This window comes from Xyrauchen texanus, chromosome 29, assembly GCF_025860055.1.
Source record: "Xyrauchen texanus isolate HMW12.3.18 chromosome 29, RBS_HiC_50CHRs, whole genome shotgun sequence".
NCBI classification, from domain to species: domain Eukaryota; kingdom Metazoa; phylum Chordata; class Actinopteri; order Cypriniformes; family Catostomidae; genus Xyrauchen; species Xyrauchen texanus.
The window spans coordinates 21,011,643-21,039,150 of NC_068304.1; the positions used below are offsets into that span (position 1 = coordinate 21,011,643).

At 40.5% G+C, this 27,508-nt stretch overlaps 1 protein-coding gene across 1 annotated transcript; it reads left to right on the plus strand.

Moving 5' to 3' along the window:
* Window positions 1-27,508, plus strand: LOC127622677 (transducin-like enhancer protein 3-A). The gene is made up of 21 exons (XM_052096703.1): window positions 1-421; window positions 1,259-1,426; window positions 2,108-2,208; window positions 2,474-2,537; window positions 3,682-3,726; window positions 9,019-9,081; window positions 9,255-9,359; window positions 14,932-15,127; window positions 15,602-15,609; window positions 18,285-18,407; window positions 18,503-18,553; window positions 18,996-19,148; window positions 19,787-19,916; window positions 20,245-20,408; window positions 23,125-23,198; window positions 23,444-23,693; window positions 23,899-24,146; window positions 24,787-24,934; window positions 25,028-25,178; window positions 25,433-25,509; window positions 26,043-27,508. Exons 2-21 carry the CDS (start codon window positions 1,403-1,405, stop codon window positions 26,148-26,150), a joined length of 2,283 nt encoding a protein of 760 aa, XP_051952663.1. The 5' UTR covers window positions 1-421; window positions 1,259-1,402; the 3' UTR covers window positions 26,151-27,508.

The following is a 27,508-nucleotide window of genomic DNA, read 5'->3' on the forward strand; positions in this document are numbered from 1 at the left end:
TCTGTGTGTGGCACAGGGTTGTGTTGCTGGAAGAAGGGGGAAATGAGCGAAAGGCGAAGAAGTACAACGTTACCCGTTTAAACGTTGCAAACCTCTTCAAAATCGGAAGTATATTTTTTGGCAGTGTTTTCTGGTGGATTACGCGAATTTTTTTCTGCGCCGTGGAGTTTGGCGTCTCTGTATTGCTCTGCCTCGGACCTGCGCGCGGAGATTCACACACTCACTCCTCGAGTCGCCTCTTTTGAGAAAGAAAGAGTGAGCGCGCACGGAAGATGTTTGTCGCCGTTTGCGTCCACCAGGAACCTTTTCTTCCTCTCTGCGCCGAAGAGTAAGACATTCAATTGGTGTTTAATATTTCAGAACTTGATTGCAGTTGCTGAAACGGTGGAAGTGATTCGGCGATTCGGACGCACAAAGACAGGTACGATGGGCTAGCAGGTTAGCTAGCAACAATAGCTTGTTATCCAACCAAGTCTTGAAACGCTGCTCATACACTCACACAACAACTGAACTCCTCATTTCAACCTTATAATTTTTTGTCGACTTAATTACTGTCTTTTTATGGACCGTTCAAAACTAACGTGTTTAGCTTTATAATGGCATGAATGGAACAAAACACCGGTGTCTCGAGACGCGTTTTAACAAGTTTTTTTTTTACTTGTCACGACGTCTAAAAAACGCGGCGCTACGGTCAAAGAAGTCCATCAATCGCATGTTTACATAGAAAACAATTGAAAACAGCGCAGACGGATTGAAGAACGTGTTCGATGTGAACGGCCCCTTATTTGCCCAATCGTTTCATGCAATATGAAGTGCTACAAGAGTTTTTTTTCTTCTTCTTCAGAAAATCAGTCGCCAACCAAAGAAACCAAATTGTATTATCATATTTTTAGTAGTGTGTCGTTTCACTCTGGTGATCCGTTTTATTTTGGGTTTCTCATGTTTATCGATCACGCTTTCTAGTATGTGTAATCCTGATTGTTCCATTCTGACGATGATCATTAGCTTAAGAGCTTGTAGAAATTCCCAGCCAGCGTTGGCAAACAGCATTACAGCGTTAAGTAATGCCCGTTAGGTTTTTTTTTAAGTGTGATATTATTGATTATATGTGCTTATGAGAATACGTTTTAAACGCGCTTCTAGAACTCTGCTTCCATGTCTTGTTCTGAACCACAAGTTGTTACATTTCAAACCGCCTTTTAACCGTGTTTGAATGTAACATTCTCATCTGTTTGTTTTTCATTCTTTGCACGAAAAGGGATCAAGCAGCAGAGATCTGAGAGCACAGGATTTTGCCCCCCAGTGGGCTTCATGTCCAACTGATTTTTGTCGGGTACAGTGGCGTGCCAGTGGACAACTCCCCACCAAATAGACCACCAATAAATAAAGGATACATTTCAATATGTATCCACAGGGCCGGCATCCGGTAAGTTGTGCCTCTTGAAATAATATGGAACATAATTGCTACATCTGCATCAGTTTAGCTGGAGAGCAAGGGCAGAGCGCCTGTCCATGACAAACGACATCCCGATCTGCATGGTGTGCACCTTTGTATGATTTACTAAGCCCCCATGCCTGTGTTAATGCTTTGATGCAATAGAGCATCGCACCTGGAAGCACAATCAAGCAGGGCTAAAAATGAATGCCTATTGTCAATAAAGCATTTTACGTTGAATGGTAAAGAATCATCTTTTTGAACGTTTTTGTTCTCAAGTGCATTTCCATGTTTTCTGCAAGCACCAGATTTAAACTTTATGTTAAGGAGAGGGCGAAAACAACAGCATTTTACAGGGACAGTTTAGCACGCTCAGACCCATCCAAGCGAGGCGACCCCATTTCTCCCACTGGTGTTTATGTGAAGCTCTAAAATGGCTGGCCCTTCAGGCGGACCCAGAACTGTAAAGATTCCCCCGCCTCCTTTGTCAGAATGCTACTGCTACTCCAGCTATCTCCCAGATGTCACCCCAACCCTCATTCATGCTGAAATATTAGAGCTGCTCTCCCAGGGCCCAGAATGCATTAGAGCCTCGCTCTGCAGTCGGTGCAAAACAAATTTGGTTCTCTGAGGATGTAATTGAGTTTGATTGATGTGATGGCTGTCTTTCAGGCGCCCCACCAGCCTGGTCAGCCAGGCTTCAAATTCACAGTGGCGGAGTCCTGTGACAGGATCAAAGATGAATTTCAGTTCCTGCAAGCCCAGTATCACAGGTAATCATTTAGAGTTATGTGCCTGTAACGAAGCTTGTACAATTACCTCACAGGCTAATTGTGTTACATTTGAAGGGAGGTAAAAAATATATATGATCCATCTGTTTGGAGAGGAAAAAAAACATTTTGATCATTTTAATTTAACATATTGATTTTGCTTTGAAATTAACTGCTGTAAAACCTGAGTTTATTGTTAACATTAAGGATTATTTTTGTGGATTTATGCTGTGAAGAAAGTAACTGATCTGTTTTGTTTTCACCCCAGTCTTAAAGTGGAGTATGACAAACTGGCCAATGAGAAGACAGAGATGCAGCGCCATTATGTCATGGTAAGATTAACCAATACGTAAGCTACTGTCATATTGTAGATGTGTTGAATGTTAGGTTGTGTGTGTGTGTGTGTTTTAGAATGAGTTTATGAAACCCCCTCTGGTGCCTTTAGTTCAGCCTCCTGCTTTATTAAAGGGTCCTGACTGACTGCTCTTAGCCTCGGGCACTTTCATACACCACCCCTTAGCCATAGAGGTCCACAGCATTGTCCCCTCTACTCCCCGTGTGTGGATCTGATTATTCTCCAAGGAGACGCTGCTCTCAGACAAATGCAATGCTGTAAATTGGGGGAGGGGTGATGGAGAAGTGCCAGAGGCGTCTGTGGGAAAATACTCAATCACAGCAGAAATCCAAAGTCTCTACATCATTCTGGCTTTGATAACTAGATTTTACACACAAACAAACTGCTACATAAATTCATTGTTAATCTTAATCACAGGCTTAATATTTGCACAACACCAAAGCCCTAAATTCAGTCATAGACGTTCAAGAGATTAAAACAACCTCATGGTAGGATTTATGATCGGAAGAGAAAAAACAAAGCTTTTTGTGCTGTAACTAAACAAGGTTAAACTCTGGAAGTGTATTTTCTTATCTTGTGTAAACACGCAAGCAATGACTTTAACCAATACCCAGGGACGCTAGTTAAACATTCCATTCACAGGAAAAAGCATGTCAGAGAGGAGGAGGAGAGGTTAGGTAAACAACGTGTGGAATCCCCACGCTGACTGTTTGAGCTGATGGTGTCAGCGTTTAGACCAGCAGAGGACTGTGCTGACACCTGCTTTTTATATTTCAAGTCAGAAATGGCCTTTAGGTTGTACTAGAACTGGTTATTCCTTTTGCAAGCTTTGAAACGCTATTTTTATATGTATACAATTTTTATTGAATTAAATACAAGGGTTCTTTGTCTTCCATTATCAGTATCATACAGAGAAAGAGAAGCTGTGCAGATATTAGACACCGTTTTGGAACATGATTTTGAAGTGCGCATCAAAAGCCAGTTCTCCTCTTACCCCCTCATGTTTCACTAGAATCTGACTTTATATTTCTCCTTCCTCTGATGTGAGGTGAAAATGTTTGATGTGGCTCGGGTTGTATAAAAAAAAAACTGAGTAACTTTTCCATTTTTCTTTTTTTCAGTACTATGAGATGTCCTATGGGCTGAACATTGAAATGCACAAACAGGTATGTAGCCCTTTGATCCCTGTTCACACATTCTCTGAGTTGTAGACAGATCCCTGAGAGCACACTTGTGTGCGTAGACGTCAGTCAGTGCAGTCACACCGGTAAGGAGACAAGTGAAGTGTTCTCTGTAGAGATGATGAGAATGGGACTGTGGTCTGCATTGTGAGCAGAAGTTAGAAACATTCTAGAAGTCAGGACATTAAAAAAACACAGTCAATACTCTTCCTGATTGTGCTGAGCAGAGTGTGGTCAGACAGCTTTGATAAGAATTTTGTCAGAATATTTAAGACACCCCATATAATAACACTAAGGGAAAAATAGACTTCCATAAATTCATGTCCTCCGATCAGTTTTTACCCTGCATTTTCTCAATGCTCAATTTCTACACCTTAAAGAAGGTGCTTTGAAATTGTCCTTCAAATTTAGTGTTCTCCACCACCGCATTTACAGAACTAATCTGATTTACTATGACAATATTTTGATGTATAACACATTTCACGTCCCCTCGATAATAATGAGATTGTGCTGTGCACCAGATGTAGTTAGGCCACCTCAGAGACAACCCTGCTCCCCTTCTCCACCTTATGAAGGTTAATGGCATCAGGGAGGACCTGGTGGAGGGCGATCCATCAGTGTCTACTATGTGAGCTACTGCACTCCTGCCTGTCAGGCCTCTTGGCCATGTGATGATTCCAGTTGGGCACTTATCTCCCAGCAGGCAGCAGAGGGACAAGAAAGAGAAAGGGTAGAACAAGAGGGGGTTGGGGAGGCTGTGGATGATAGAAGATGGGAGGGCCATCCCTGTGTAAACAGGCTAATTGACTGATCCATTTTTAGCACCTTGACTTTTATCAGGAACCAACTCAAAGCCTATGGATGCACAATTTAATAATTCATCCCCTGCCGGCTCTAACCTGCTAACCCTCTAAAGAGGAGGGAGGTAAAGGGTGTTCATGCAGAACCCTCCATCTCACCATCCCACCCATTTATCTAGCTCTGTTGATCTGGGTTAAACTGAACCCAGGAGCGGATGCCAGGCAAGGAGTGGTTAACCAACTGAATTAGATTGCCGGATCCATAATGTATTATTCTCAGTGTTGAGGATTTATTTCAACAGCCAGGCAATCTGTTTCTCTTCCATTCCACCGTATCTGGGTGCTTTGTATTTTAAACGGTTGCTGCGTAATGCAGATTTCAGGATGCACGATATCATGTGATACCTGCAGACAGCCATAGAGAGGAGGAAATGCAGCTGTAATGGCAGCTGCTCCATGTCAATGAGCTTCTGTGATGATAGGACCACTAACAGCATGGCTTATTTTGGGTTGATTGGATGAGCTTTTCTCACCTGTTGTGAGATTCTGAGGAAAGCCGATCCCCCGCCCTCACTAGTGAAAAAAAGGGGTGCCCAAGGAAGTGTTTGTGAACCAATGGGTTGTCCTCATGATAGCCAAGGCAAACTGACTGGCTCAGTGAGGTGAGTACATTGAGTGTGTTAAAGAGAGCGTGGTGCTGAGTGATGATTGGGAAACACGTCACTGATTAATTGAGATTTGGTCATGAAAACGAGTGAAGAGGAATGTACCTGCACAATCCATCTATAAACACACGCATAATAATACAGGGCATAGAGAATTTTTTTTTAAGCTGGTGTTCATAATTTGTAATGTTTAAATGCTTTTTACTATCCCAGCTTCATATGCAGAGACAAAAATGAGCAAACAATTTATAGGCTTTTTTCCTGTGGTGTTACCAGAACATTGCACTTTTTTGTGCATTCTGACCTGCCAGACACTGCAATATCGACTCGATCAATGGTGTGAGTTTGGGACAGAAGTATTTGGGAAATCTGTTTTAAAACAATGTTTATTTTTGTATTTCTATTTGGGACGCAAGATGCACTGAAATTACGCACTTCAGTTTTAAGAAAACAAGGGAAAGCACAGCATAGCTTTACTAGTGCTGATGAATTCAGGTAAATTCTTATGCCGGTTCTCAATTTAGCTGAATGTTAACAACCTTGTAAAGCTGTACGGTCACCTGAGTTCCATATATATATATATATATATATATATATATATATATATATATATATATATATATATATTAGGCCTTGTTATACCTCTACGCCTTGTTATACCTCTACTACTGAGCGTCAGTCTGTCAGAGAGCATTACCACCCTCTCGCCCCAGCAGAATACAGGGGCCAATCATCCTAGGTAGGTCAAGTGTTGTTTGTGATGGAGATACATGCCTTGAAGGAGCAGTTGTTTTCCTCTATATTCAATGCTCATCAGTGTCTCACTCCATTCCGCTGGCGCTGATGGCAACAGACAAATTGCTTTCAGCATGCCATTGACAGCCTGGTCCTGGAGTGCTCTTGAAATGGTGCTAGACAGGTCAGAGTACCTGTAATTGTGTACCGGAGCGTGAAGCTTGCCACTTAAGAGCCAGGCTTTCATCTGCTTAAGGTGACATCCTATTTTTATCTGCAGTTGTAGCTAAAAGCTCTGCTTGTCCAGCTCAATGCACAGCGCCACTTTCATTATAGACGCATACATTATGCCTTGCACATGCTAGCTTTACACATACGCTACCGCTGTCAGACATGTTTTTCCCCCAACAGCAGGATTGTTTTTGTAAGATAAAGCATGACGCTTTAGAGTGAGTGTCAGATAAGGCAACCCTTGACCTCCCTCGGCCAGCTGTCAACGTTGCGTTAAGCCCTTAAGGAATGTGTTCGATGCTCTCCAGGCCTCTCAGCAAATCCTGTCAAATGTTTGGCTGCTATTGATGCAGTTTATCTCAGCAAATAAGGATTATATACTGAGCTGGACTTTCAACCATTTTTGTTGATGCTTCTAGTATTTTTTCGGAAGTCTAGTTTGGTGTCTGAAAGCTAAACCTTTGAGTATCCCATGATTCTATTGCATTGATGAAAAGCAAACATGCTGTCATATTATCAATTGTTTACATTCTGTCACCAGAACATTGTTTGGCTATAGCTTTGAGAATGTATAGAGCAAAATTTGGGAATTATGATCAATAGTCAATTTTTTTTTTTGTGTCTAGAACGGATAAAATTGGCCATATTAGAGCTCAGGGTAGTGGTATCTGTTATCAGTCATTTAAGCATAAAAAATTACTGGGTGAAAAATGATTGGTTAATAAAAAGTGTAAACTGTTAAGCAGTCATAAGCGCAGTATTATCTGCTTTAGAATGATGCTGATAATAAAAAATAAACAATACTGCCTGATATGGTAGTCACTGATATATGCTAAATATATTGATATATATATTTTAATCTTGTTTATATATGTTCTTTATTTATCATATTGATGTAACACTATGCCTTCGACATAGACTAATATCCATCACAGATTATGCTCGCCATGCCCTTTTTTTTCCAATGGCTTTCTAGGCTTTGCACAACAATATATTGCCTATAGCTTGGCCTGACACACATCTATATTCCTTTGATGGGAGTGAGCGAAACTTTCTCTGATTTTGCTGAGCATCTTGTAAAGAAATATTGTGTCTGGCTCCTGAAACCGCTTGGTATTTTCGGCAATATGTTATAAATAATTTCCTGGTCGGCTCAGCGCTGCGTGTTTGCCATTGAAATGAAAAATAGAGCCGAAATCCCTGTGATGTGTTAGTGCTCCATTCTGGCCCTGGGTTGAACTGAGCCTCATAAATTCTATAGATGATGTATCTGTAGCGGAGTTATTTTTCAGAGGCTTTCCTCCCCCTCTCCTTTGGTCTCAGTCAAAGCCAGTGCCAGACATGTGATGTGAGCCCTTTCATCACTGGAAGAGGCTGTGATGTTGGCGGTGTTGTGTTCCTGCTGGCTTCTGATGATGGTAAGGAAGAAGGATGGAGTACATCCTACTGTAGCTGCATGTAGCCTTTGGGTGGAGAGCCCTGGTTTTGCTTTTTATCCAAAATTTGTGTGTGGTACTCATCCAATCGACAGGCTAAAAATTCAATTTAATGACCTGCCTGTGTGCACGTAATATGATTTTACAGTCTGTTACGGTCAAGCTGAGGTACCATTTGCATAATGATCAGAGCACGATTGGAGATGGGGCCTGCTCGGCTACAGTTGCCATGGCAACGGTCAGGCGGGAAGAGAGAGAATTGTGGTTGGGTCCCTATGGTGGGTTAGATGAAGGGGGGACTGGGGGGCAGAATGCTGAGAATATAATAAAGGTGGCTTCTGGAGAAGCCGCAATAGGACTCTGCTCCTAACAGGTCTGGAGTCTGGACACAATCCACCTTTGTTCATTAGTCAGTAGCGACAGCTAACACATTATTGAGATGGCCATTTTCAAAGGCTCATCTCGTTTAGAACTCAAACATCAACTTGGGCCTGATATTCCTACAAATCAAAATAAACTTGTTCTGCACCAAGAAATATATATAATAGGCCATGGGAATCATCAAATTTTCTTTAGAAATTCGCTCCCAAGTTTTAAAAGTATTTTGAAAATGTTGTGTAGATTGAGAATCGAGCAGAAAGGTTTGGTATCCACTCTTGAATATATTATTAATGGTTAATATTGTGTGATTTAAATGTGCTTTTTATAACCAGTTGCTATTTTATCTATTTTATACATGTCATGAATTAAAATACTTAAGCAGGAAAGTTGCTGTAAATATTGTGGCTCTGATTGCTATTTAGACCAGTTGTAGGGCAATTTCTAAATGGAAGAAATTAATAAAATTGCTTTTTTTTTTGTTTTTGTGGTCAGCACTTAAGTCTTTTATCACAGTTGCCTGCTTCCAACATGTCCTCAGGGAATGGTTGCATTATTTAACATCTGCTAAACGACAGGAGTTGGCAGTAATTTTGTTTTGGAGACATTTGAAATTAACAGATCAGCCTTTTAACATCTTCTGTAGAGTTTCCTTTAATGCAGTACATATCAGATTATGTTTGAGGCGTAAATGTGAAGTGGAAAGTTTTGGGTGGTAGTAGACTGTACCTGCAGGCTAATAGTAGATCAAGTGCACTGCAACTCTTAACACAGCCCCAGTGTGTCTGGCTCGTTCTCTGTGTAGTTTGGAGTGTACACGTCGCAGCTGTGCTCCCATCTCCCCTGGGCTCTCATAATGTTTTAAATATTTCACATGTCAATATCACGCAGTTTGGAGTGTGTCGAGTCAAGCGGTTCTGATTGCCGTGGTAATTGCTGTAATCGTTCGGAAATGCTAAAAATGGCTTAGTGGTTCTCTTTAACAGAAGTAAATGAACCCTTTTCTAACTTTTCCCTCTTTTTCTTTTCCAGACCGAGATTGCTAAAAGGCTTAATGCGATACTAGCCCAGATTATGCCTTTTCTGTCACAAGAGGTGAGCTTTATGACAGATTTTTATTGTTAGTGTTTGTATTTTTAAAGCATTCAGACATTTTATGTTTTAGATGCATTATTTTGAGATTAGTCAAAGATTTAAACTAGTTATTTTTTTATAAAATGTAATACTGTTATAATGTAAGAAGTTTAATCATATTTTCTCTTTTGCAGCACCAACAGCAAGTAGCGCAAGCTGTTGAACGTGCAAAGCAAGTGACAATGACTGAACTGAATGCTATCATCGGGGTACGTGGACTTCCCAATCTGCCTCTCACCGTGTGTATACCCCTTTAATTACTTCATTTGACCCTAAAAATGGGGCAAACCTGCACTGTTTTAGATGCCAAATTATGTGGTTAACAATTTTAATGATTAATTTGTAATCTGTATCTGATTTTAATGTCCAGGTTTGCCCCTCCAATAAATGCCTTTTTAAAATGTGTTTTGAAGAAATTAAGTGTATGCATCCTGTGTGATGACTAAAATGTATATTTGTGGCTTGAGCGTGAAAGTATTAGGTTTCACTTTGTGCGTTTAATTATTGGCCAATTACTGCATTATTGTTTATGTAATATAAGGCCGGATGCCTTGTGTTGTTGTCACTGACCAAGTTTTATTTAGGCCCCTATATATGTGGCTCCAGTGTCCTTAGCATCCTTTGCCCCCTGAGTCTGCATCCAGAAGCTGTTCAGAGCTCTCTTTAGAGGCTGGAAACCTTTAATTAGATCAGGTTTTACAGGGGGGGGCTCACTCCTCTTTGCTGACCTAGATTGCACTGGGAATTAAAACAAATATGATCTTGCACCCACATCCCTGAGCTTTCGTTGAAACACCCACAACTGCCTTCTAACAGTTGCTTATTGATCAGTGGCATGTGACCAGGATCCTATCAACATGTAGAGAAAAGAAAATCTGACCTCTTGTGCATCCAAAGCTGGGCAAGCACTGATCTGATTACATGTGTCAACCCTGCTTTGATTCACTTTCTTAGGATTTGCTTTACAGAAGAATCGGATAAAGGGGAGGTGAAGGTTTGACGGTGGGTTTGTAATGTCTGATATTGGAATTAAATTAGATCCTCACCATTGACACGTATTCTGATATAATTTCTGGAATCAGGTCTAGTTGGGGCAGGTGTGTGATTGCCCTTAAATGCCATCTTATCTCCTGGACTGTCCATTGCCTGATAGCTTTGATGTTGTAATGCAGCAGGCCAACTTTATTGGTTAATGACTCCATGGATTGAATTTGGAGTGTAATTCCTTTTTAAGAGCCATACATTTTCATACATTTACTTTGCTTCATGCAAGGCCAGCCGACGACTCCTGAAAGGAGTGAATTCCGGGTACCAAAAGTGAAATTACAGTAGAGGATTTAGCCTTGAACATGAACTTCATCTCATACAGGGACCCCAAAATGTATTTGTACATTTAAGCCACATATGTCTGTTTGAATGCCTTTTGTATCATATATATATATATATATATAATAACAAATGGCATTTATTTTAAAGAAATACAGCACAAACACACTTCTCCTGCTAAATATTTCACACATAGGAGGTTGGGTTTAAATTTGTAAAACAATCGAGCAAGGCCTATTGTTCCAAATTAAGACAAAGTAAACTGACAACTTTTGGTAGTCAAACATTAATGAAACATGTCCATATTTAACACCTGTGGTTATTCTGCAAGGACAGAGGGGAACTGTGCTGAGGGGAACTGCCTGTAGTGTTTTAGAAGAACTGAATTTATACATCCACTAAACCTCACCTTGACACCAGTTGGTTAAAAATAATTACAGTAAGAGATCAGAAAAGTGAAATTAGTTCTGACAAAAGGTCTAGAGCCATTTGTTTGCAGATCACACCTGATTTGATATTCCGTTTCCAATACAATGAAATCCATACATTTATGTATCAAGTGTCTAAATACTTTTTGGGCTAAGTGTATATTGGGGTGCTTGTCATTCTTCAGACCTTGGCAAATACAGACACTTGCTTGTCAGAGAGGCATGACTGTGTGTACACACATAGGTGCCAGAGTCCTCATAAATAGAAGGCAGAGGTTAGACGAGAGCTACACACACTTTTAGAGCAGAAACCGCTAGCATCTCTTATTGATGAACCTCAGAGCCGGTAATAGGATGCATCTAGGGCAACTGCTTTTTTCTGCTGTGCTATGACTTTGATCAGAGGTCTTAAGATGGCCTCATGGCAGCTCAGCATATCTGGCCTTATGTTTATCTACACTAGCCCCATTTATTTTAGAAAAGTATCATTTCAATCCACAATTTATTTTATCCTCCGTTTCCCCCCTTAAACTCAATTTCCTCCCTGTTTTGTTAGGACAGGACTGTTCTGGGCTGTTACCACCATAGGCATTGAGGAAGACAACCCCCCCACCCCCCTCCCCCTCTCCCCAATATTAAGAATATTGATCAATCAATATGGACCCAATTCTTAAACATTTGGATCCCTCACAATCATGTACATAGCTGCCTCTTCAATGGACATATTTTTAAAATGTGCTTTAAATAAATGTGATTCATGCATCCTGTTTGTTGACTAAAATGTCTTGAGTGAGAAGCAGTTTTAGTTGCACTTGGATTACATTTTTTGCATTTGTTTTTGGACCACTTACTGCATTATTTTTTGTTTAATTGTCTCAATATGTGTATAATAATTGTAGTGACACTGTAAATTGAGGTTGTATTCATTCACTACATTAGTTAACGTGAACTAACAATGAACAACCTTTTTTTTTATTAATTAATATTAATCTAATTTCAACATATAGGCCTACTTAAGTTTTTAAAAGGAAAAGTTGTGTATGTTAACATTAGTTAATGCATTATGAACTAGTTTGAACAACTGTATTGTCATGAATTAACATTAGCCAAGATTAGTGAATGCTGTAAAAATATTGTTCGTTATCATAAATACCTAATGCGTTTTACTAATGTTGTGAATAAATACAACTTGACAAGTGTTGCCAATCAATATGAGCTTTTTCTATTACCAATTTTTACATTTGATCTTTCCCAATCTTGAATAGTTTTGGTCAAACTATTAGGGGTACATGGGCTATGGTGAGTTGTGGTTAAGTTTAGGTCTTGCTGTACTGTAGGTTTACAGTCAACATGGGCTTCTCATGGTGAAACAGACACATGCAGGTATCGGGCGAACTTTTAGCTTAATATTTAATTTGTCTGCCCTGGATGTATATAGATAGATCTCTATTAAGACAGCCCCTGCTTGTGCTGTGGGCCCAATTATGTTTGTGGCCATGAGGGCGAATCATAGGTCTTCATGTTTTTGAATCCTATCAGGCCTGCACGTTGCATGGTTACAGCACTTAAACTCAGGAGGGGGTTGTTTAGCTTACACACTTGAGAATACAAGTAAGCTGTTGTCTGATTTCACCACTTATCTTTTTAGTTGTCTAATGTTAATTTTTACACTGGGTTGACATTTGTTTTTTTGCATCAAAACGAGAGATTATCATCCATCAAGAAGGTCTTTATATAGGAAGATTAAATTACCGGAGGCATTTTATTTCTTTATTTTCTTGTCTTCATGGCCCACACTCTAATGAGGGTTCTCTTATTGTCCATGCATATTACACATCAGAGGCTCATTAGCTGGAATGAGCAGGGAGGATTCTCCCCCGTGAATCACCAGCTTCTTTAATTTCCCATGTGGTCAGTCGTCATCTTTGAAGCCACACACACTCGCTCACTATGACTTTTTATTTCTTTACTGGCAGTTCTTTACCTCTTATTAAATCCGCATGAAAATCCTACCACCACCAACACAGTGTCTCTCATGCTATCATTCACTTCCTCTCTTATCTCACTCCTCTTCTCCTGCCCTTTCACTCTCTCTCTTCAAGGACATGTGCCCACCACCCACACTCAGTGCCTCTCTCTCACACACACACACCTCATGCACTCCCTTATCACTACTCCTTGCAGATCCACAGCTCATAATTGGCTTGGCAGCTCTGTTGTGTCGGGGAGGGTAAGGTTGCAGGTTCAAATCCCAAGCGGAGCTCTTCTATATACCATTCACTCTCCTGCCAATCTCAAAGGCCCCAAGCCTCAATATACAGCCAGCTGTGCAAATAATCCGCAAAGCTGTTAGCAATTATACTCACCCTGAATAAGGGCTTGTGATGGACATCTTAATAATGATTTACCCACTGGAAAGGGCAAGCTTTTGGAGCATTCCAGACTTATAAATAAGCCTTTAGTATTGATATTTACTTAAGCCATGGCATTAATGACCTGCTTATAATTGTAAAGGTTGTACCTCCTTGGTCGCTGTACATAGCCAATAACATCTACCCTTTTCGCATCGAGAGGAAAACTTACGGCAAGATTCTCTGAGAATATCCATAAATGGTCATTGATTGACTTGAGATCTGTAAAAATTGGGGAGGTACATACCATAACAGCCAGATGAATAATGCATTCTTCCTGAGGATGCTAATAAATTGTGGAGACACCCCACCCCCCTTTTTTTCTGGTGACATTAAGTCTTATTTACCCTTGATTTAAACTGCTCTCTTCCCATGCTGAGTGGTTTTAACTCTCATTAGTTTCCTCCAAGCTTTTCAAATATTGATGGAGTTATTGGAGGCTTGAACATGTGCCAGTACAGGACCCCTCGCTCTTGGCCGTCGGTCATTCGACACAAGCACACCAGCTGCTGCTGATGTTTAATGTTTGGTTTTCTCGAGTGACTCATACTTTGTGTAATAAGTAACTAAACCCAAATGTGATTGGTGTAAATATAGCCATCCAGCATTTTGATGGGGCTAAGGAGCAGGTGGTGTAAAGCCAATAAGCTGACAGCATTCCAACTCCTGCTGTCTTTTAAACTGTATCTTAAATACGTCTTGACAGCTCTTTTTGTGAGTGTGTTAGAACGAGTGTGACAGCAAGAGGTTGTTTTAAACAAAAAAGTAGTTTAATAGTAGGGTTAAGTAGTATAACCCTGTATACACCATACAACGGTAAAATGTCTACTGGTAGAGATTCTTGCATACCAGAATCTAACACCAAGCAGAAAACTATAATCTTCTCTCCAAACTGTATCGTAGATAGGTGCTTCCAGTGTAAACTATTTTACAACAGCTTCCAGCATTGCTCAACCAATCATTTTAATAGTATATTAGCATTTTGAGTCTTTTGTATAATGTTACGTAATGTTAAATGGAATGTTTTTTGATTATGCCAATGCATTTATTATACATTTTTTTTTTTTTTATTAATCTTTTTGCATTGCATGCTAGTTAAAAAAAATCTAATTGGATGAAGTACTTTTTTTTTTTTTTTTTTAGCTATTAAAGTCACTAGATTAATGGGAAAATAAACATTACTACAGTACATGTGTATGTAATGCATGAAACATTTTGAGGTTGAATTTCTTCCAAAAATGACTTTTGTGAAATACTGTTGCCATGATGTAAAATTGCTTATACCATGACATAAGATTTTGGTCACACAACCCACCTCTAATTATTAGCATGAATTTCCAAAATTGAATGCTTTTGTCATATGACACTCCAGAGTTTTCATTGCAGTTGAGCAGCAAACCTGAATTGTAAACTTGCCACTCGTTGGAAGCTTTTGAAAGTTAGGGTTATGGTTTTTGTAAGCTCTGAACAACATAAAGGCAGAGTTGTTTGTTGGACCCTCAAATATGCAAGTGTGTGAGGATGTAAAAATCCCCTGATCCCTGCCTGTGCTTCTGAACGAGGCTCAGAATTTTTTTTTTTTTTTTTGTGGCATGTTTTTCTCATTTTTTTTCCCTCTGGCCCACTCGTCATGTGTCTCTCCACAGCAGCAGCAACTCCAGGCCCAGCACCTCTCTCACGCTGTCCACGGCCCTGTGGCTTTACCCCCCCACCCTTCTGGCCTGCAGCCCCCTGGAATCCCACCGGTCACTGGCTCCGGCCTGCTGGCTCTGGGAGCCCTGGGAAGTCAGCCACACTTGCCTGTGAAGGATGAAAAAAACCACCACGACTTAGAGCACAGAGGTAAGGATCACATGCTCCCATTTAAAGCCATGATAGTGGAACATTAGTCACTCAGCCATACAGACCACTAATGTGATACAAACTCGTTTCATTACACACTACCCTCTGTCATTATTATTACAGCTCTTATAGGCTGCTGACATTATTGACCTTCATAGGTTTGCACAAGAAGAGTACACTACTCTCATTGCTTGCCATTTAAGGATGTAGACTATTTTCAGAGAAGAACTGAGAGTGTATAAAGCAATTGAACTTGCACACAAAACTCTTTGTCACTCAGTTTGTCAAGGGCAAAAAAAGGATAAATGCAAATTTTGTGCAGGCTGTATTGTGTACATAAGACATATTCTGCCTGCTGATGAAATCCACTCTTAACTCTGATTGTCATTCAGTCAGGGTAATTGACTTTTGTTTATCTGTTTTATCTTGCCTTTCTGCATGTCTTTCAACACCGACCGGGTCTGCTGAATACAGAGAGCACAGTGAGTATTGAGTTTCCAGTTGCCCCTGTTTTTTTTTTTCTTTTCTTTTCTCTGTTTTAGTAGCTCTGTTCCAAAACCTAGTGAGCTGCCTATGCAGCATCCTAACCATCATTGTATTTCATATGCACCGATTTGGAAAGCTCTACATGGGAATCAACTCTGTGGCCACTCAAATTACACTTTACACTGGAAACTCAACTTGAAAATGATTTCATTAAATTTATGTTGACGCGTTGCTATTTTATTTTAAGGAAACGCATTGAATACAATTTTAAGTTTATTTATGGTCAACATTGCTTTCGCCTCATCCACCATCTTGGATTTAATTAGGATGACATATCTTAGGAGGCAGTTTTATGAAGTTGCCTACCTTTTGGAACAACCTTTGCATCAAGAGTGCGCCTATGATACCTTAAAATACTGCCTCAGAAAGCAGCTCGCTAGGTCTTGGAACAGAGCTAATATGTCTTAGTTTTACTGGTGGAAAGCACCTCTTGGCCCATTTCATGCCTAAGAAATTTTCCATTTATGCAAATGTCAAGATCGATCCTTCATCCTGAAGCACATGCAGCTCGTGCTCAAAAGGGTAATCTGTGTTCATTAAATTGACTAATAGAGAAACAAGCTTTTTATGAAATAAGCACCTGCATCTCACCGCAGATGGGAAATGACTCGTATTACAGCGCGCAGATTAGCGCGGCTCTATAATTTCATCACAATTAAAGACGATGTCTACTCCCACTCTCCTTTGTGGGATTTATTTTATCCCTCTCCTCCTCCCCACCCCTCTGCTATCTCTGCTTGTTTACCGCCCCTCACCGCTCTCTTTTGCTAGTGCGATAAATATGTATGAGTTTAGACGCGGGAATTGTTTTTCTCCCTCTCATTTCCGTGCCCTTGTAAAAGGCATTTATTTGACGGGGTTTAAATCTCTCTGGTGGCTGATTGTGGCCATAAGATTGGGTTTCTGCTGGTCCGGCAAGGGCTGAATGGGTGCAGTCATGTCTGAAGGAAGGGGAGCTCCACTGGTGGTTAGCAATCCGGGCACTGTTGTGTTTTCTGTTGCTGTTGTCTAAGGTCATCTGATAGCACGCTTGTGACTCTCTTTAATGAGTCACACTAAGCATCTCTTTAAAAGGTCAGACATCATGCAAAGAGATTGAGAAAGACAGAGACTATTGGGCGCTCAGCCCAGTCCACTACTTCATCTTCTCGGCTTAGTTTCCTCTTACACCAAGCAATCTGGCTGCTTTTTTCCCCTGTGAATCTTGTTGTTTCACGTTGAGTGAAGGCCCTTGGGAAGATATGAATAAAGCTCTAGGAGTTTGATTGGGTTGAGAAAGCACCCAGGGAGCTCTCAGAAAGTCTTGTCTACTTTACCATAAACTCCTTGCTACCTGGAGCATGTATGCTAAATCAGTGGTTTTGAACTGGTTTTGCTTTAAGACCCAGAATTTACATTGGACATCAAGTGGTGACCCAGCACTATACCAAACGTAATCCATATTTTTATGTAACCTGGGTTGCGTTTTCTTTGCATTGTTTGGTTTGTGGTTTTGTTTGTATGGGCGTATTTCACACAAACTGGCTTATTTGGCTTGCTTATACCAAGTGAAAATACAGTTAAGTTCGATTCCATTTGCCGCCTTTGATGACAATAAAAGATATAAGAAGTTGCTTCTTCCTTTTTATAAGTTTTTATTTTGCATTTTTAATGTTTGTTTATAAAATTTAATATCTTATTTTTAATGTTTTTTCATTGCTGTCCCTGACACTGTCACAACAGACCTGCGACCCAACAGTTAAGATTTATTCTGAAGATTGACTGAATTTGTAAAAATATTTTAGCATTTCATTGTGTGCTTCAATGAGCATTGAATAATGGACAGTGGACACAGGCAGAGTCACCACCATTCCCTGTGGACCCAGGTATTTTTTCTGTTTGTCTGCTCTGAAGTCTTTGCCTCTCTGGACCGCAGGCCAACAGTATGCTGAGGGAAGGGTACTGGGAAATGTCCAAACACGCTACAGTAATCAATGGCAATTGCATGCTTTCAAACACAACCCAGTTCGGGATTCTCGCAGATAAAGGGCCGTTGTTCGACACCAATGTGTTGCTCATGTCTTCCTGAAACGGTTTGATTTTTCTTTTCGAAGATGGAGGGAGTGAGAGAGGGAAGTAAGGGGTGGTGGGGTAGTGAAAACAAGCCCCTCTTTGGTCTGGTTAACTGTTACTCTGTAGTGTGGGCCTGGCACATTTTTACATGTTTAGTCTACTGTGGGTTGTTAGATACTGCTTGATGAGTTTTACTGTATTATGTTAGGCCTGTTTTAGGTCGGATGAAGTCAGGTGATTGGGATGGATAGGACAATTTCAAATTTTTAAGTCTGTTTTGAGTGATGAGAGCTATTTTGCATAGTCTTGTTTTTTGCTGTGGTTATCCCCATTGTGGATCCTCTTTCAATCCAACAGCTGTAAAGTATCTGTCATGCAATTGTTTTCAAATCTGAATTCCTTTGTCATGTTGTGCAAAAAAATGAAATCAGTTTAAGATTAAAAAAAAATAAATCTCAAACTGATATGGGTTGGTAGGTCTTTTTTTAAGTCTTGTAGATTTGAGGAAAGTTTTCATGTTTTAAGAATTAAAATAAGTGTCACTTTCTTCTTTCTTCAGAACAACTCCATCTCCCCATCAGATAGCCTTCGCACAACCAGCGAGAAGCACCGTGGCTCCTCTGATTACAGCCTGGACTCCAAGAAGCGCAAAGTGGAAGACAAAGACAGCATGAGTCGATATGTGAGTGCTCTGATGTGGGCTTGTAATATAAGAGTCTTCTGTTCACTGTAACGCAGCGCTGAGTACTAACTAGTGCATTAACTTTGTGTTTTCAGGACAGTGATGGAGACAAAAGTGATGATCTTGTGGTTGACGTTTCCAATGAGGTAAGGAACATATATAATCTCAATTAGGGAATGATCAATAGATTTAGGCCGCATTTATATTTTTGATTCTGATTGGTAGACCGATGTTCCAAGGCTGTTAGGAAGTTCCAGGTTGTGGACGGCTTTACAAATTTTTTTCTGATCTAGTAACTGTAGCCTGGGCTTTCAACCAACACAATCAGTGGCGTACAAAACATTTGAGTGATGAAAACCTGAGAAATATCTTGAGAAACGCATTTTGTAGACATACATGTTGACTTGTGTGCATGGTTTAAAAATTATAATTGAGTTCTGACTTTTTAATTATTAATAGTTAATGCACACCCAAGGTATAAATGCCACCTTACTACCTCGTGTTTGCATTCATTTTAGTAATTCATTGGACCATCATCAATTATTCCTTACACATGTGATCTTTTTTTTTTTTTTTTTTGTGCAATAGGACCCTGCCACTCCTAGAGGCAGCCCTGCCCACTCCCCTCCTGAGAATGGAATAGATAAACCTCGCCCTGCAAAAAAAGACATGCCCAACAGTCCCGCCTCTGTGGCCTCCTCCGGCAGCACTCCCTCATCCAAAAACAAGGAGCACGGTCATGTAAGGATCTCTCCTATGCTTAGACGCAAATTGCACAAACAGACTATCTTGCATTTATCTCTTTCGGCTCTGTTTATCTGAATTTTGCAACTGTGATAATCGGTGGAGCGCCATATACACTAAAATTTTAGAGAATCTTGTGTCTGTGCCACTAAAGTACAATTATAGGATATGTTTAAGAAAAGGGTTTGATGGGAGAGAGAATGGAGCTCGGCTAGGAAAGCTTAATTGCCTCTGATTTCCCAGTCTCTCTCTCTCTCTATCTCTCTCTCTCTCTCTCTAATCGCTCAGAAGTTAATGTCTGTTTCCCAGCCTCCGCTTTTAAATACATCTGTAAATGTCAGGGATAATGCATTCCCATAGTTGGATCAGTCGTTTCTTCCTGCTAATAACTCAATGCATTTAAAAATCCTGGGCCTCTGCATAAAAAAAAGATTAGAGGCAGAAGCAAGGGAAAGGATAAAACGAGCCTCATCTCCATTGTAGCAGTAATGGGTTTGGGGATAAATAGCAGGGTTTGTAGGAGTAGTGAGTTTGTCAGTATTGGATTGGATCATGTTCAGCCAGCACTCAAATCTTCTGCCTGGATGATGCCTCATTTGGGGGGATTTTTACGGTTTCCTTTTTCACATTTGCAGAATGACAAATCCTCCACGCCTGGTCTCAAGTCTAACACCCCCACACCTCGTAACGATGCCCCCACCCCAGGCACTAGCACCACCCCTGGCCTGCGGCCCATCCTGGGCAAGCCTCCGATGGAAGCTCTGGGTGAGTTCATAATCAACGCCCATAGCCTTTATAAAAGATGTAGTTTTACACTATACATTACCTCCCACAGTATATCACACAAACACAGCCAGTACTATAAACACATGGGAGTTCTTTGCATATGAAAATAATCCAAAGCTTAAGCAAATTTTAAGGCTTGCCATTTTACCATAGCTTAAAGCAGCTTTCGGAAGACTCGTCTTTTGAAGCAGCTCAGTGTAGGCAGGTCTTTGATTGGGATTTATCTCCCTGCTCCCGAGTTCAGCTCCTTTCCCCCGTGGTTGACTGATGCTGATTTATGATTTGCTGTGTGTCTCTGTGCCTGCAGCCGCCCCTGCTCTGCGCACTCCCCTCTCCTACCCAACTCCCTTTGCCATGATGGGCCACCATGAGATGAATGGCTCTCTGACAAGCCCTGGAGTCTACGCTGGCCTGCACATTTCCCCTCAGATGAGTGTGGCTGCAGCCGCTGCCTACGGACGCTCGCCCATGGTGAGTGAGTGTGCGTGCATGGTTTGAGGATAGGGAAAATATTATTTATCTGCAGCTAGACTATTTTTCAAATAATTCTGGATAATTTGACAAATTCATTATCAAAATTTGTAATTATTAATAAATGTTACGAAAGCAGAGTGATTTAAGGTACATGGTTATATAACCACATTTTGTAAATTTTTATGTGGAATCTTTACACATAATTTGGCAACAAGCTACCTTGCCAAAGATTGAACAATTGAAATACATTGAAATAAGTTTGGAATCTGTTCTGTGATGCCCTGAATCGAAATCTAATTGAGTGGTAAGAATCCTAATGATTCCCACCCCATACACCAAAAGTTGCCTGGCCCCCACCTTGCCTTTCTCTCCTCCATATCTTCCACTCATTTCTTTTAATTTTCTTGTTCACTATCGATCTCTCTCTTCCCCCGAAGCCCCAACTCCGAGAGTGGGGGTTGGTCACAAATATTTTAAGTGTGTGTCACTACCAGTCAAACGTTTTGAAACACTTATTCATTCATTATAAAAAATTTTTTTTCACATTTTAGAATAATAGTAAAGTCATCAAAACTATGGCATAACATAAATGGAACTATGGGAATTATGTTGTGACTAAACAAACTTTATGAGGTATCACCATGGGATGCATTTTAAATAGTATTGAAGGAGTTCCCATCTATGTTGGGCACATGGTTGCTTTTTTGTATTATTTGGTCCAAGTCATCAATTTCAAAAACCTTTTTTTTTATTTATTCAATTTTAGTTTTATAATGAAATGCATAATATTGTGGCACAATTATATTTTTGTCTACAAAACTAATTTCAAACTTTTAAGATCATGAGCAACATTTTTCAGTCAAGTGTTTCAAATTTTTGACCGTAGTGCCCAATTATAAGGCAAATTGTGTTCCTCAGGATAAATTTTTATTGTTGAACAAACACAATGCTCTGTCAATCCAACATGTTATTGAACCTCAAACCTGAATGTTTAACAAATAAAAAGTGAGTTTTGTCTTTCTCAGGGAATATATATATATATATATATATATATATATATATATATATATATATATATATATATATATATATATATATATATGTGCACAATTATTAGGCAACTAAATTACAAAAGAATTTCTCCCAACTCAATTGTTTATTCTCTTTTTTTTTTTTTTTAGAGTAGGTGCAACAAATAAGTAACACAATGACAATTAAATAAAATTTTTGACCTTTCAAAAATATTCAGTGACCAATATAGCCATACTTTTCAATAACTGCCATGAGCCTTCCATCCATGGACTTTGTCGATTTGTTCACGTTCAGCTTTCGCTGAAGAAGCAACCACAGCCTCCCAAATGCTGTTCAAGGAGGTGTATTGTCTTCCCTCACTGTAAATCTCACATTTGAGATGGGCCCACAAGTCAGTTGAGGAAGGGGACCAAGTCAATATTTTGGCATCTTTGAGGCCCTCGCTGGCGAGCCAAGTGACTTTATACCACTCCTGGTGCAAAAATTCAATCAGCTCGGCTTTGTTTGATGGCTTTTGGCCATCCATCTTCCTCATGATCCATAGGTTTTCATTGGGGTTCAGGTCTGGAGATTGGGCTGACCATGACAGGGTCTTGATCCTTTGGTCCTCCATCCACACCTTGATTGAACTGGCTGTGTGGCATGAGGCATTGTCCTGCAGGAAAAACCAATCCTCAGAGTTGGGTAACATTGTCAGAGCAGAAGGAAGAAAGTTTTCTTCCAGGATAACCTTGTGCGTGGCTTGATTCATGCATCCTTCACGAAGACGAATCTGCCTGATTCCTGCCTTGCCAAAAGGACCCCCAAATCATCACCAATCCTCCACCTAATTTCACAGTGGGTGCGAGACACTGTGGCTCGTAGGCCTCCAAGTCTCCGTCTAACCATTAGATAACCAGGTGGAGGTGTTTAAAAATTAATATGAACTTGTTTTCTTTGCATCATTCGAGGTCTGAAAACACTACATCTTTTTTGTTATTTTTACCAGTTGTCATTTTCTGCAAATAAATGCTCTAAATTACAATATTTCTGTTTGTAATTTGGGAGACATTTCGTCAGTACTTTATTGAATGAAACAAATATTTTCAATTTACCCTAACGCATACCTATAAATAGTAAATCCAGAGAAACTGATAATTTTGCAGTGGTCTGGTCTCCGTGTGTGTGTGTGTAGATGGATAGATCGATCGATCGATATTAGTCCATATGACAATGTAATTCTTTACTCCGTGCATATTAGTGACAAAAAATGCAAGTACATGATTTTGTGTCTTATATTTTTGTTATGTTTAGCGTAAAGTAAGATTTATTCCACACATTTTGCCAAAAGAAAATATTTGGGCATTGAAGATCAACTTCTGATGGTAGATTTTCCACTTGGGTGTTTTTGATGGTTTTTGTTTTAAATCGCACTTGTCACTTACATCAGTGTGGGTCAGTTTCTGTTTGATTTAATGTGATTTTATGTTGCAGGTCCTAATAATGTGACTGGCCATCTGCTAATTTACTCCATTTGTTTACTTTTTCATTCCAATTTTTACTCTCATTTAGTACTTGAGTGTGAATTTTAGATCCTATGCATTGTTAAAGTTGCACTTTGCATGTGGTGTTTGTAGTATGCATTTTAATGCGGGTTGCTGTTCTGATTGTTGTGGTTGAATATGCTATTTTGCTTCTGCAGGCTGGTTTCGAGCATCCTCATATGAGAGCTCCCGGCCTCCCTGCCAGCCTCACCTCAATCTCTGGGGGAAAACCGTAAGTGTCCAATAAACAAATGATCATGACTTACTCAGATGTTCTAGACCTCTCATTCTCACACAGTTTATTTAACAGTTATAGTTGAGTGCTTAAGAGTACAACCTTCTCTAGATCTTAATTACTCATTTCAGACTGCTTACTCCTATTGCTGTAATTATTTTAATTAACCCACTTCAATCAGCGGGCTGTTGACTACTAGATTACTTAAGAGGTCTCTCTCTCGCCCTGTCTGTCTGTCTCAGAGCGTACTCTTTCCATGTCAGTGCTGACGGACAGATGCAGCCTGTACCCTTCCCTCCAGATGCACTAATTGGTCCAGGGATCCCACGCCACGCCCGTCAGATTAACACCCTCAGTCATGGTGAGGTTGTGTGTGCCGTCACAATCAGTAACCCCACTCGCCATGTCTACACCGGTGGCAAGGGCTGTGTTAAGATCTGGGACATTAGTCAGCCTGGAAGCAAGAGCCCAGTGTCTCAACTAGACTGCCTGGTAAGGTCAAAACTATAATAGTGCATGATTGCTGCCTCTCTTATTGGTAGTATTACTCTGGCAACTGCCATTACCATTTAAATTCCTTCCAATTATTTTGCTACTTCAGATAATACTTGTCTCTACTACTGTTGCTGCTCTTAAATCAAGAGGTTTTAAATTTGGTGGTTTCTGTATTATCTCACATTGTTTCTTTTTTCTACAGAACAGGGATAACTACATTCGCTCCTGCAAATTGTTGCCTGATGGCCGTACTCTAATCGTTGGAGGAGAGGCCAGCACTCTAACCATTTGGGATCTTGCCTCCCAGACACCCCGCATTAAAGCCGAGCTGACCTCCTCTGCGCCGGCCTGCTATGCGCTGGCCATCAGCCCTGATGCTAAAGTGTGCTTCTCCTGCTGCAGTGATGGCAACATTGCCGTCTGGGACCTCCATAACCAAACCCTTGTCAGGTGACCAAGATTGATTTTGGGGGAATTTACTTTTTTTTTACTTTGATTTAAAGGGATAGTTCACCCAAAAAGGAAAATTCTCTCATTTAATCACCCTCATGCCATCCCAGATGTGTATGACTTTTGTTTCTTCTGCTGAACATAAAGATTTATAGTAGAATCTTTCGGCTTTGTATGTCCATACAATGCAAGAGAATGGTAATCAGACCTTTTATATTCACGTAGTCATAAAAGTTATCCATATGACAGTAATAAATCCATGTCTCCAGAATCTATATAATAAGTGTGGGTGAGAAACTGATAAAAATCCTTTTTTACTCTAAATCTCCCCTTTCACTTTTACATCTGAAAGTTAAAGTGTAGATTTAGTGTAAAAATAAATTAAGGACTTCTATATTGTTCTGTTTCTCACCTACGCCTATTAAATTGTTTCTGAAGATATGTGTTTAAATATTGGATTCTTGGGGAGAGCTGATTTAACTACAAATCTTTGTTTGTGTTCTGCTGAAGAAAGAAAGTCATAAACATCTGGAATGGCATGAGGGTGAGTAAATGAGATAATTTTTGGGTGTACTATCCCTTTAACAGTGTTGTTAAAACTAGGGTTTTCGCTAAACCAATTGCTTTGCATGATTTGTAGGCAGTTCCAGGGTCACACCGATGGTGCCAGCTGCATTGACATCTCTCATGATGGGACCAAGTTGTGGACGGGAGGCCTTGACAACACAGTACGCTCCTGGGACCTCAGAGAAGGACGGCAACTCCAACAGCATGACTTCACATCTCAGGTTAGGCCACCACTCGCCTACTTATGTCATGCTGCTTTAAGCTATGCAATACAAAACCATGGTGCTCAGCTATGTCTGTTCCCCTAAATGCAGATCTTCTCACTGGGCTACTGTCCCACGGGTGAGTGGCTGGCTGTTGGCATGGAGAGCAGCAATGTGGAAGTTCTCCACCACACCAAGCCTGACAAGTACCAGCTACACCTTCATGAGAGCTGTGTTCTCTCTCTCAAGTTTGCCTATTGTGGTAAGACAAACCAAGTGTCACAGATATATGTGAAGGCAAGGATTAACAAACTCAAAATAAAAGTGTGCATCCACAAGAGATTTTACACTTATTTGCAGCTGCTTAAGTTGAAAGTTTTACAGTTGCATTTTTGTACAGCACAACATCCTATTTACTGCTTTTCAGTTGAACAGAACCTTGACTGTCTGCACATATCTCCAATTTGCCTGTACTCTGAACAGAGCTCTAATTACATTTGATTTTCCCTTGACAAGGTAAATGGTTCGTGAGCACTGGGAAGGACAATCTGTTGAATGCATGGAGGACTCCCTACGGCGCCAGCATATTCCAGGTACAGAGATCAATACCTACTGTCTGCAGGAAATGTGTGGGCTGCCTGAGTCAGTAGAAAGGGCACAGTGACCGCCGGCTGACAGGCCTGGTCCTTGATCAGCGGAAATGGGCTGGAGTATGTCATTAAAGCTGGGTGCTGACCACTTAGTACGGATGTGGGTCCGTGCGTGTAGCTCGCATATACCAGCTTAAGAGTAAATAATGATAACCCTTCAAGTGTTTATTACTGAAGGGGCTTTGCTCAAACACTAATGCATCATTTGGTGGGGTAAAAAAAGTGCTTATACACATGACTGTCAGCATTTTCTTTGAGTAATAGAAGATGTCTGAATAGTTTTATGCAGTTTACCAGATAAAGCTAAAATCCACTTGTGTCTGGGCATTACTTTGAAAATCGCTGTGACTTGAGTCATTAATATAGTAAGTGTTTATTTTAATTTTACAATTAATGTAATGATTTGAATGCACCTAATTAGAATTTAGAGTTGAAACCATCAGTTTTATAATGTGTCTTCTCTCGTCTTCCCACAGTCAAAGGAATCATCCTCAGTCCTGAGCTGTGACATCTCAGCCGATGACAAGTACATTGTAACAGGCTCTGGAGACAAGAAGGCCACAGTGTATGAAGTGATCTACTAGACTGAGCTGTAACAGCCTGAAGCAGCTCAGGCCTCTGGAGGAGGGAGGGAGGGACAGATGACTTCTCCCTCCAGTGACTCTCCTAGTCAAACAGACAGGAACAGCCTTTGTCTCTCTGTCCGACTGCCTGTCTCATTCTCACTGACTATATTACTGACTGACCTAACCGCAGCTTGGACGAGTGGGCACTGGGGTGACGGGACATGAGCTGCCTGGACTTGGACATAAATATGCAGCCCTACAGACCCCAAAAACCTCCTCCACCATGACCACACTCAGCCCAGTTTATATGGCACTAGAGAACATTGTCTCAATGTTTCTTTCCTTGCTGTTTTTTTCCCGTCATTTATTTCTTTGATGGATTTTGTCTTTATTCTCACACTCTAAGCGGTGAGAATTATCCATGATGCATCGTGAAGCAGTACTTCGTTCTGAAACTTCATCTGCGTGGAGGCTATGTGAAAAGTGTACATAATGGAGTATTAAAATGCCTTTTATAGATTTCTATTTTGGTGTCCAGTTACAAATGTGATGGTTCTCTTTCTCTCTCTCATTCTCTCCTTGATGCCTCGTTTCCCCTTTGAGGTTTGGAAATTAGATTAAGACATTTTTTTTCTAAGGATATTCTATTCTGTTTTTTCCCCCTTTGAGAAGTTCATTTTCCAGGCTGACCTTTTATGGAAATCTAATTTGCTTTTTCCCCCCTCCCTCCTGAAAAACAATTGAGCTGAATTGCATTAGAGGCATTTTTTTGTATTTTGAGGGGCTTAAACCCCATTGCAAAGCACCTGAGACTGCAGTTTAGGCTCCATAGGAGAGGCAGTTCAGTTCTCCAACAAACCCTCTGAGCACCCGTATCTCACTGTTTGCTTCACCTTCCTGCTCTTGGCCTCAACGAAAATCAAGACCCTGCCTTCTGCAAGCAGAGAGTCCCTCTTGGGGGACAAGGCCTGGATTTTGAATTAAGATTGTATTTACCAATTAGTAGAGGACAATTCTCAAACCTGTGTCGTCATTGTGCTGTTGTATGACCAGGACATGACGTCTTGTAGTGGAAGGCTTGAAATTTGGATAAATTGGTTGTTTTCCTCCCCATTCCTGAGTCCCAGTGACATACACTGTGGTTTGTGTGCATAGTGTTTCATATACAGGAAGCACATAGTAAAGGTAAAATGTCTGCAGATAAGCCAAATGGACCATAACACTCTTGCCAAGAAATTTACTAGATGTCCAGCTTGTTTATATCGTCACACTGTTAGCATCCCCCTCCCAAACAAGAGCAAAGAGCTGCAAGAAACGGACACTTCTCAAAACACACACCAAAGTATGTAGCAAACTGTGTTGTTGTCACTGAATAT

Coding starts and splice junctions, on each gene's coding strand:
- LOC127622677 (XM_052096703.1), top strand. CDS start 1,403: ATGTATCCACAGGGCCGGCATCCG. Junction 2,209..2,473: donor CTGCAAGCCCAGTATCACAG/GTAATCATTTAG, acceptor TTTTCACCCCAG/TCTTAAAGTGGAGTATGACA. Junction 18,554..18,995: donor TGGTTGACGTTTCCAATGAG/GTAAGGAACATA, acceptor TTTGTGCAATAG/GACCCTGCCACTCCTAGAGG.